Below are 11,307 nucleotides of genomic sequence, written 5' to 3'. Positions count from 1 at the left end.
TTGATAACACTATAGGGTAAGTGCTTACTGAAAATCCTGAATGAAGTGCTGTTTTTGTTTTTAAGGCTAATGAAGACAAAAGCAAGAGAAATATACATTCATTGAATACCAAACCAATGGTGTCATGTTTTCCAAACATATATATGGTATCTAGACTCTCAAACATAATATATTTCTCTTCATAACAGTCTTGTTGTTAATAAGTGCATTGTTTATTATAAACTTGCATGCATTACATCAAACAAATTAGGCCGACTTTATTACAGTTTTAATACATGATTTCATGATTAACCGAAATGTCCCTTTATCTAATATGAAATGGTGGGAAAGAACCCCCTTTAACACAACTATAGAAAGATCTTCACATATCAAGTCAGCCTTCTTCTATTCACGGCCATTTACAAAAATGGCATTAACAGTAATGAAAAGCAATTGTTTTAAATGTAAAACACTTAAATGCCCATGATGTACATGATGTTTTCTGTATACAAAATAAAAAAGAAATAGAAGCTGTCATAGAATAGTACACAAGTAGAAATTGTTAAAGCTAAGAGGATCCCCATATGTAAACATTGGTGTCAGATCATCTGTGAGGTGACCTCATTGAAGTGAACCAGTGCTGAGCTCATCGCACCACTTCTCATACGCTCGGAACAGAGTGTCTTCATTAGTGTCGTTGAAGATTTCTAAGAGAGGAATGAGGAAAGTATATTTACTTTTTCGAAATCATGTAACTTTAACCTTCTGGTGCTGTTCAGTCATTTTTGACTAAAAATTCATTACAATATTTTTGTTTACTTCATCAGAATTATACGAAAGTTAACTTGGAAAAGGTTTTGGCACTTGCTGTGTGAACACACAAAAAATCATGGACATGATTCGAAAAGGTTAAATGGTCCTGAAAAAGAGAGTCACACTTGTAGTTCGTGGTCAAAAATGACTGCATTGGAAATGGATGGGAGACGAATTTTATCTATTGGAAACCTTTGGTACTGTGCACAAACAAGTTCTTACTGAAAGCTCATTTTTTGAGATATCAACCTCAAATTTGGAACACAACTTGTTTAGATTTACGGCTTTTATTTTCTCACAGTTTCAGAGTAAATGTGTTTTGTGAAATATAGCCTACATTTAATATAAAAATTTAAAATGGCAATAAGTGTAACATTTTATAACTTTTTTCACTTCAGCAATAATCTGCCAAGTGTTGTGTTTAAAAAGAGACCAAACTTAAGTCTGTTCTCCAAAGCATTCAAGATTTATGACAGTTTAAGTTAGACATTTTATTTTCAGGTCCATACTAAAAAACTAAATTAACAGACTGCATAAATATAATTTAAGACCATAAAAAAGTCCCCTAAAAATATTAAATAAAAAAACATTGAACTAAAATATGGAACAATTTCACTGTAAAAAAAAAAAAAACATCCGGCCATTTTTGACAGACATGCGAAGACAGAGGAAAAATTACTTAAAAATTCCCCTTAGGTGCTTTATCTTTTCTTTTTAATAACCTCATGTCATTTCCCAAGTCTGACAAGTTTCAGGTAGGGTAGGTGTCTCATTTATACATGTAAAAACATCATGATTTATCTATATTTAATTTACAAAATAATTGTTAAGTAATTTATTCATTTAGTGAATAATTCAAACAAAATATTAGTTTGTTAAAACAATGTTAAAATACATGAAATTGCTTCAGCCTCTACAACGGTCTGTTTTGGACTAACACTAGTTGTATTGTATTACCTGCTCTTCCGAGGCCTGTTGGTAAAGGCATTCTCACGAGTCCTCCAGAATGCTGTAGTCTGTCACTTAGAGATTTCTGTACCAAAGCAAAAGTGCAGTCTTGATGCCAAACCGGCAGCTCCATTCCCATCATGCAGCAGACGATCCTGAACTTCTCGTCCTCTGTGAGCAACCCCATCTCACGTGCCAGATACACCATGTATGCCATGTCAATATTCACTGCTTCACCATGGAGTAGAGCTGGTAGGACTTTCTAAAACATGGAAAAAGGGATGATTAAGTATTTCACATGCAAAACACCCCTTAGGAAAAATAATTTTATTCAAGTGTGCTTTAGTATACTAAAGTATTACTTCTCAGAAATATACTTAAAATAGCACTTAGCCTAAGTATACTCATACTGACAGACAAGTCTAGGTATATTTGGCCTATACTTGTACTCAATCTATGTAAATTGAGTACAATGTAAAAGTATAATTAAGTATTCTAAGTATATTTGGCTTGTAGTTGTGTTTAGTCTTTTGATTGAGTATAGCCTATTAAATTTAAATACCACATACGTTTACATCCTTTCTTATAAACTTACATTCTTTGAAAATATTGATTTATAAAAAATAAAATATAAAACACATATGTTTTGATGAACTCAACCTACTCCATCTATGTTTTGATCATCGTTCTGAACCGATCCGGACGAAGTCTTTGGTAAAATTCGATTTTCTCAGCTTTTTATTTAAAATGTTGCTTCTTCTTTTTCTTTTTTATGAAACTTACCCATATTCAAGTGTTGATTAAAAACGATGCATGAAGCTAGAATAAAAATAGTATATAAATACCATATGTATACAAAGTTAATACCAAAATAGGAATATAGTAGTATGCTAAAAGTGCAAAAATAATATATTAATAAATAGTAAACTGTAATATGTTATGTTAACATAATGAAATCTGCACTATAAAACAACTAAACTAGTAGTTTACTGAAGTGTACTTTCATAAACTAAAAAAATGTGCTACAAGTATTTTACTAGTAAACTATCAGTATCTACAAGTTCACTTGTAATATAGTTGCTGTACAAATGAAAAACTTAGTGTTCAACTTACTCACTTCACTTAAAAAAACTTTTATAGACTAAAAAGTGGGTCAACTTACTCCCAAGTAGTATTGACACACTACACTCACAAGTTATACTTCTAGTACATTGATATTAGTATACATAAAGTATACTTAAAATATACTTCATAAAATGAACATGAAGTATACTTCTTTTTTGTAAGGAACAGTCTCAGGTACTTTAATGTGGAAAAACTGCATCCAAATCTGAGAACGGTTTTCAGACTCTCTACATTCCTAGAAAAATGTATCTCACCCAAGAAAAGAATATTGAAAGCCTTAAGGCGAAACAGATTAATCATGTGTGAAAACCTTTCATTTATAACCCCACCCAACCCTTTGAAAATAGTAGAATGTGCAGTTGAAGAAGTAATAGTAGATACCATCTCTAGTTCTGGACTGATCAGGTGACCGAAATCGACCAGTCTGTCAAGATCATCCTCCCACAGGTTTGGAGCTAATTCTTCCAACATGGTTTCTATAGCAACACGGGTGGAAACAGAAGCAGGATCAATGCTGTCGTCTTCTAAAACCTTAGCGGACTGGAACTTGGAGTCTAACAGGAACTGTCCCTGCGTTTCCAGAAGTTCAAACAGCCCTCTGTGCTTCATGAGAGCCATCTACAACAATATAAATATATAAATTAATTCAGATCTGTTTAACAAATGCAGTTGCTAGGACATATTTCTCAATACTTAGGTTGGTGACTTTTCTTAAAACTCTTCAGCTTGGCAGAGCAGTTCAGTTCACATTCAAAATACATTAAAAGTGCCAAAACACATCTCTCAAATCAAGTTGTTTTTCCATAACACTAGGTTGTCACCCAACAAACACACTTTCTCACTCATGACCTAAAAACACGAACAACAGGTAGAAGTATACCAATAGTAATAATTACAGTATGTGCACTTGCGTGTACTTACAGTGTACTTGCCTAAGAAAAGGTTCTGGGTAAAATAAGGTAACTACATGGGTTAGGTTTAGGGGTAGGTTCAGGGTTATTATCTATTACCCAGTAAGTAGTTACCCATAATAAATATAATAAGTAGGCCTACATAGTATGTACATGCGGAACAAGACTGTAAAATAAAGTGCTACCAAAATTGCTGTCTTGTTCAGTTTTGTAATATGTTAGGTTTTGAACAGTTTTCAGTTATGTTCAATAGTTTTGGCCTGAGTTTTGGCGAGGGTTGTGAGGAAACAATTCATGTAATTTGATAGAAATTGTAATTGAATGTATTTTGTGAGAAAGCAATGAGCGTTTAAAAAGGTGACCTTAGTATTGAGAAACCGGTCCTGGCGATTGTAAAAAAGGCAATAATAAATATAGTGAAAAACAACAAAACTTTGATTGTACCTTCAGCATTTCTGCAAGTCCATTAGATATGTGCCTGCGAGGAATTGTCTGTATAAACGACCGGTCCAAGAATGCAGCGACGGGTGCGATGTAGGTGCCTAGCTTATTCTTGCAGTTTGCAAAATTCACGCCCGTCTTTGCTCCGACACTAGCATCGATGTAGGACAGAAGGGTGGTGGGAACACGGATGTACGGAGTGCGCCTTCTGTAGAGGGACGCTGCGAGGCCCACGATATCCAGGCAGACCCCACCGCCGATGGCAATGATGGGCTCCGTGCGCCGGTCGATACCAAACTGGTGAACGTCCTCCAGGATCTTCAGAGCCATTTCCATGGACTTGTTCTCCTCCGTCGTGGGCAAGGGCAGGATCCGGTACAGGACGTGTCTGGCCTCGAGGTAGTCGGTGACCTGAGAACCATAGAGATTGTACACTACCTCATCCATGACTATGAAGCGTTTTAAGGGCTTGGTGCTGGACCGTACGGCCTCAAGCTGCTCAGTGTCTCTGATGTGGCCCAAAAGCAGAGTGTCATTGCTGGGGTCAAGAAGGTTTTTGGTCTGAGTAACTGTATAAGTGAAGGTGATGGGGGTGACCACTGTCCAGGTGGTGCCACTAGAGGAGGTGCTTTCGTAACTGCAACATATAAAGCTCATAACTCATTTTTGTAGCTTGTTTTTGATTTTAAAAAATATGTCAAATTGAATATATTGCAAAAAAAGTGGTGCTACCATACTGCATTATTTCTGTTCTCAAACTAATAAAAATATACAATAATTACTTCAGTAAAAATACAGAATAATCCTTCTATTGTATTCAGGTCAAGAATATACTACATCCGTTTATTATATCCTGAGTTTGACTACAATAGTCAAGAATATCTTGACTAGTGCTGTCAAATCGATTAATCGCGATTAATCACATCTTACATACAAGTTTGTGCTTATATATGTGTGTGTGACATATGTATAGTATATGTACACACACACACACACACACACACACACACACACACACACACACACACACAATGTATACAATTGATATATAAATAATATATTCATATATACACACACATATAAACAAACTTATGTTTGATGCGATTAATCAATTTGACAGCACTAATCTAAAAGTAATAACAATTTTTACATTTTAATTTGTCAAATGTTACCCATATTCGCGTAACCAGTTATGGCCTTTCGCCCTTGCCCTTTCAGCATGTTGTTTGCAGATTTCTCTAAATCTATCTATTTGTATGAGAAACGTTTTAATTTTGTAATATCTTTCAAATATTTAGGTGTAAAAGACCCCTTGGATGTAGTTTTCTCCTAAACACTGTGTAACAACATAAACCACTACAGCACTTTTCTGTAATCCTGACACAACCTTCTTTGCATAAGTTGTGGATATGCAAACAGAGCCTGCATTTGACTCCTCCTGTTTAATGGAGACTTAGTGTGAAGTAAAGAGAAATATGTATGAACTAAAATTGTAGCTCTGTTCGTATGTCCATTTAGTAATAACAACACAGGTGTTGTTATAAAATACGGTAGCCTACATTAAATGCTATGAAATGCCAAAAGTAATCACAATTAACCAGGAAAATAGGTCTTTAACATACATTTTTACTCAACTCTTTACTTTGTAGTAAATATATACATATTTGTAATACATAGAATAATCGTAATACAATAGGAGTTATTTGGACGTGATGAAATTCTGACCCTAATGTAAGTTGATTCAACCTTTGACTTGAATAAAACTAGTTCATTGAAAAGTTACACATAAAACACACCTGACAATATTTCTTAGAAATAAAATAGTAGCTATACGTGTTTCTGTAAATGTTCAGAATACGTATTGATTTATACGCACATTTTAGCAGCTGAAACTCGTCCTTTCATTCCTTGCTTCACATTTTGCCCTGCTTTGCGTTTCCACGTCCCCTTCACCTGCACCAGGCTGAATACGGTTTCCTTCTGTTTGTTGAGGTTTTCCATCGTCGAAGTCTGCAAGGATGGGTGCCAAGGAACAGCTGACTGCCGAATTTCAGGTGTATTAACTGTTAAAGGTTCATCAGGTGTCTCCATATTTGAAGAGTCGATATATAATGTCATGGGGTGCAACAGCAGGAATCAGGGAGGAGCTTGCGAGGAAAACTTATGAAAGATTCTCTCTCTCTCCAAAACCATGTCTCACATACTTTGAACTTACACAACTCACGTTCGTTACATATGATGATGACCACACGTGCACCAAATGCCCCGAAGCGAGTGGATTATGAAATATGTCGAAACGTTATGAGAGCTAAATGGAAAGTTATGTAAATGATAAAAGTCATTTTCATGCTACAGTACCTAGATTATAGTTGTTTAAAAAAAAATTATAGGCTATGACTCACAAAAAATACAAAGTAAATAAATGGGAATTATGCCTCTTTTATTTCTAATGATTTACAAAAATAAAGTAATTGGACACCAGTGCAGGTGTATTCATTGATTCCGAGGAATATGTCAACGTCCGTGTTTAGAGAAGGCGATAACTTTTATGTGATGATACTCGAAGATAATGCCAATGATTTGTTTCTGTCATTGCGTAATATGCATGGAGAACGATCATACGCATCTTCTTTTTTATCCCAGTTATTAGACCGTTTTCTGGCGCACACAAACAAATAAGAAAATTTTGAATCATCTTAAATTCAACTAAAACAAGGAATAACATAAGGAAGATCGGGAAAGGGCCCTGTTGAAGTCAAGGCATAAAGTTAAGCAGGTTTAACAGGTTTGACTCTGTTTGATAAGCAACAAGTCCACGTGCACACTTAAGCAAAGTTAGTGCAGACCTCAGTCTTGACCTTTGCATTCCAAAATATCAAGTAACCCATCATGCACTTTGGAATTACTGTAGCCAATTTTCGTGTTTGCTCTTGAAGGGGGTAGATAGTGCATTATTTGCTAACTTTTGTAATGCTAGCAAATCCATTAAGATATCGAGTTTTATTTAGACTGTACAAATGATATGATCAATAAGTTATGACAACACATATTTTTACATGACTTTAACTTCATCAAAATAAGTTAAGCAGTTTTCTACTTTTTGTAAAAGTTATACAAGATTCATAGCATTTTTTCACTTTAATATAATTGAAGTTGAAATGACTTACACAGTCCAGTTGATTGTACTTAAAAAGTTTAGGCAGCAACTTCTTTAGAAATTTAAAAATATATAAGTTGACTTGAACTTTGCTCATCCCATGTCAAGTTATCCAACATACTTTGGAACTTTGGAATTACTTTCATGCTTACTTCATGTGTTTTTTTCTTTTTGGGGGTAGCTAAGGGTAATGTCTAAAATAATATTTTAGACTCGAGAAAAAAAAGTCAATATAGGCTATAACCACATTAATCACATTTTAGCCCTGAAACAGAAAACATGCACTGCACATTAATCTTTAGGCAATGGCATGAGAAATACCTTTTCACCTGATAGCCACTGCATTGGCTGCCTATTAAACATCGTATAAATTTTAAAATATTGCTGATCACTTACAAAGCACTAAATCAGGGGTCGGCAACTGGCGGCCCGCGGGCCAAAACTGGCCCGCCAGCAATATTTTCTGGCCCGCCGGATTATTTTGGAAGTCCGTTTTTTTTTTTTTTTTTTTTTACTATAACGGTTTACAAATAGGCCCCGTGAATTAGTGATCCGCGGGATGATCCAAAATGAGCGAGTGCCTGCGGTCACCCGCGGTTGCGAGTCATCCAAAAATATTTTTAATGATATTCGGGTCGCGGTCGGTCGGGTCGTTTGAAATAAAGATGCCAATTAAACCATTGTAATTTATATAGTACTAGACATAATGTTCAATGAAATACACAGGTCTACACTTTATTGGCTGAATAACTGCGCGAGGATGACGCACGAGCTCAGTCTGCAGAGATGACAGTGGGAATCCTTATTTACCTAAATGTTGAGCGCGTTATTAACTTTTGAATAAGAGCTGAAGCGAGACAAAATGCCCGATTTCCCAAAACGTTGAACTGAGCAATGCCATTGTGCCATTTTAATAGGCTACTTTTACTTTTATAGCTCAGTAATGCGAGTTTTATGTATTTTCTGAGAGGGGGCGGGGTTTTTGTTGGGAAATTCGGAGGAGAGACGCACACTTCGAGACTGGATAAACACATGCAGCATCTTAATTGTTAAGAAAATGAAACGAAATAAATGAATAAATCAAGCCTTTATTACAAAACACAGCATTCAGAAAAATGCGCACCCCTAGTTCCTCCGTCTATGGCCCAATTTGCGGGCCAGTAAGCGGGTCGGGTACAATATTTTCTTTCTTTTGTTTGCGGTGCGAGTTGCGGGCGGGTTGAAAACGTCGGTCGGGTGCGTGTTGTTTATACATTGACCCGCGCATCACTGCCGTGTATCATTCGTTCAATCGTTTTTTTCCCCCATTAAAACCAAAAATAAAAAAATGAAAAACGACTTGTTTTTGAGATTTGAGATTCTGAAAACGAGATCTAATTTTTTAAAGCAGGTGAACACTTTTAAGCTTTTACTTTTAAGTATTTTAAGCGGTTGCTGAATTGAACCTTGTGGGAGCGGGACGGAAAAAAACAGTCCCGCGCAGACCTCTTGTGTCCCGAATAAATAATAATTTAAAAAAAGGAATAACGTTCAAAAGTTGTACAGTCCATTGGTAATACAATGCTAAATCAGATATATGTACAATAACATGTCCAACAATCGATTTAAATAGTACATGGGGTTTAATTTATCGTTAATAAGATGTATCCGCGGCATTTTCTCGTGTGCTTAAATGGTCCAGTGGTAGAACTTTCGTCAAATGTGTAAAAGGTTCTGGGTTCTAATCTACATTCTTATAGGTTTTTTTTTTTTTCGTTTTTTTTTCTTCATCAAAACCGATTATGCTCATCAGTGGTTGTATATAAGTAGTAGGGACACGTTTGTGTGCATTATATTTTGTGATTTCACCGTAACGAATAGGCCTATTCCATGTAGCTGGCCCGCCATCTACTGGATAAAAAAAATATTGGCCCGCGGCCAAAGTTACTTGCCGACCCCTGCACTAAATGGTTTAGCTCCGCAGTACTTGAGCGAGCTCTTAACTTATTATAGTCCTTCACGTCTACTGCGATCTCAAAATTCCGGCCAGTTAATAATACCTAGAATATCAAAATCGACTGCTGGCGGTAGATCCTTTTCCTACTTAGCACCAAAACTTTGGAACAGTCTTCCTACCATTGTCCGGGAAGCAGACACACTCTGTCAGTTCAAATCTAGACTAAAAACACATCTCTTCGGCCTAGCATACACATAACACATTATAGACTTATATAATTAGGCTGCATAGTTTAGAACAGCCGGGACCGGGAACACTTCCCGTAAATCCTGATGTACTTGGTACATCATAATAAGGATGGCGTCTACGCTAATATTAGTCTCTCTGTCTATCCCGAGGTTTACTGCTGTCCACCGGAACCAGGCCGTATCCAGATCTGATGAAGGACCAGCGCCAGGACACGACGACGACGCCGCTGACCTGAAGTGTCAACCAGTCTCTCCTCCTCTCCACTCCGACTTCAACCAACCGGAACTGGACAAATACTCTGATTCATTCTGAACTTCATACACTGTTCACTCATTGGCCAGAGGAGAACTGGCCCCCGACTGAGCCTGGGTTCTCCCAAGGTTTTTTTCTCCATTCTGTCACCTGATGGAGTTTTGGTTCCTTGCCGCTGTTGCCTTACCTTCTGGCTTGCTTAGTTGGGGACATTTAATATTCAACAATATTATAGATCTGCCTTAAAGGTGGATGATGATGAAATTGTTTTTTTTGTATTATTTTCATGTTATCACTGTGAAGCTGCTTTGATACAATCTGTATTGTAAAAAGCGCTATATAAATAAAGATGACTTGACTTGACTTGACTAATATCATTAGTTGAGTCTGTTTTGAGTATTTGGGTCACATGAATTGGTTTAATTTTCTGTGGTTGTTTTGTCAGTCTGACCTAAAACCAATAGGCCTATGTCTGCCTGGTACAGGTCTTTCGGTTACACTTTGTTTTGATAGTCCACTTTAGACATTCTACTAACTATAGGCCTAAGTAACTTTTCAACTACATGTCAACTAAGTAGACAGTCGGCTGAAGTAGACAGTCAGTAGACTGGTAGGTTATGCTTAGGTGTTAGGGTTCGGGTTAGTAGAATAAGTTGACTTGTAGTTGCCAAGTCACCTATAGTCAGTAGAATGTCTGTTGGGGACCAACAAAACAAAGTGTTAGCAGATATTAAGCATACCGTCTACTAATACTCTAATGACAGTTAGTTGACATGTAGTTGCAAAGTTAGAATGTCTAAAGTGGACTATCGAAATAAAGTGTTACCGGTCTTTCTGACTTTGTTATATTACATGTTATAACTTGACCAGTTATATATTAATCTTACTTTGATTCAGTGTTCCTTCTTGGTTTTGGGGGTTGGGGGTGAGTTATTTCCCCTCAATAGAAATCACGTTCTTTTAGTAGAAATCATGCAGGGGTAGAAATTGTGTTTTGGGGCTGGGGGCCTCAGGGGAGATCGTTATGGGCCCTCCAATCGTTATGGGTCCCATGTTTACAGTTCTCCCTTTTTTGGGCCCCCTGTACAAAGTCCCTCTTCTCAATCTATGTATTTTTGAGTAAACAAACAAAACAAATCTGCAAAAGTTAATATTATTCATATGTAAAATTTATTTAGTTGGCATCTTTGCATTTTTAACTAGATATTTTCTTGCAGAGTTTCACACAGCTAATTTTAATAGCAGAACCATAAACGACATGCTATACCCCTGCCCTACAAAAGCATCCTGTAGAATTTTGCTCCAACCCTGATCAAACATGCCTGAAAAATCTTATGGATTACTTGGAAATCATATGTTGTGTCAAAAATTGCAACTTTATAGAGATGGAGAGGTAAACTCTGCAGGACAGTGAAGCTCAAGGGCTATCAAAAAATATCAAATTTCATTTCCCTAAGCTTGTCTTTAACGAGAGACCTGTGAATATCCTGCAGGAT

General features: G+C 36.5%; 1 protein-coding gene across 1 annotated transcript; it reads right to left on the bottom strand.

Annotated features, from left to right (window-relative positions):
* Positions 1-198: 198 nt before the first annotated feature.
* eevs (2-epi-5-epi-valiolone synthase) lies at positions 199-6,441 on the bottom strand. Its single transcript, XM_079629685.1, has 5 exons — positions 6,094-6,441; positions 4,221-4,854; positions 3,247-3,483; positions 1,750-2,002; positions 199-686 (listed from the first exon to the last, which is right to left on the bottom strand). The coding sequence occupies exons 1-5, from the start codon at positions 6,333-6,335 to the stop codon at positions 601-603; spliced, it is 1,452 nt and encodes a 483-aa protein (XP_079485811.1). The 5' UTR covers positions 6,336-6,441; the 3' UTR covers positions 199-600.
* Positions 6,442-11,307: the final 4,866 nt, after the last annotated feature.

The sequence above is a fragment of the Phoxinus phoxinus genome (assembly GCF_949152265.1).
Source record: "Phoxinus phoxinus genome assembly, chromosome: 11".
Lineage (NCBI taxonomy): Eukaryota > Metazoa > Chordata > Actinopteri > Cypriniformes > Leuciscidae > Phoxinus > Phoxinus phoxinus.
The sequence above is the reverse complement of the archived record's forward strand: the minus strand, read 5'-3'. Positions and strand labels throughout refer to the sequence as shown.

Coding starts and splice junctions, on each gene's coding strand:
- eevs (XM_079629685.1), bottom strand. CDS start 6,335: ATGACATTATATATCGACTCTTCAAATATGGAGACACCTGATGAACCT. Junction 4,855..6,093: donor CGAGTTTCAGCTGCTAAAAT/GTGCGTATAAAT, acceptor TATATGTTGCAG/TTACGAAAGCACCTCCTCTA. Junction 687..1,749: donor AACAGGCCTCGGAAGAGCAG/GTAATACAATAC, acceptor TTCCTCTCTTAG/AAATCTTCAACGACACTAAT.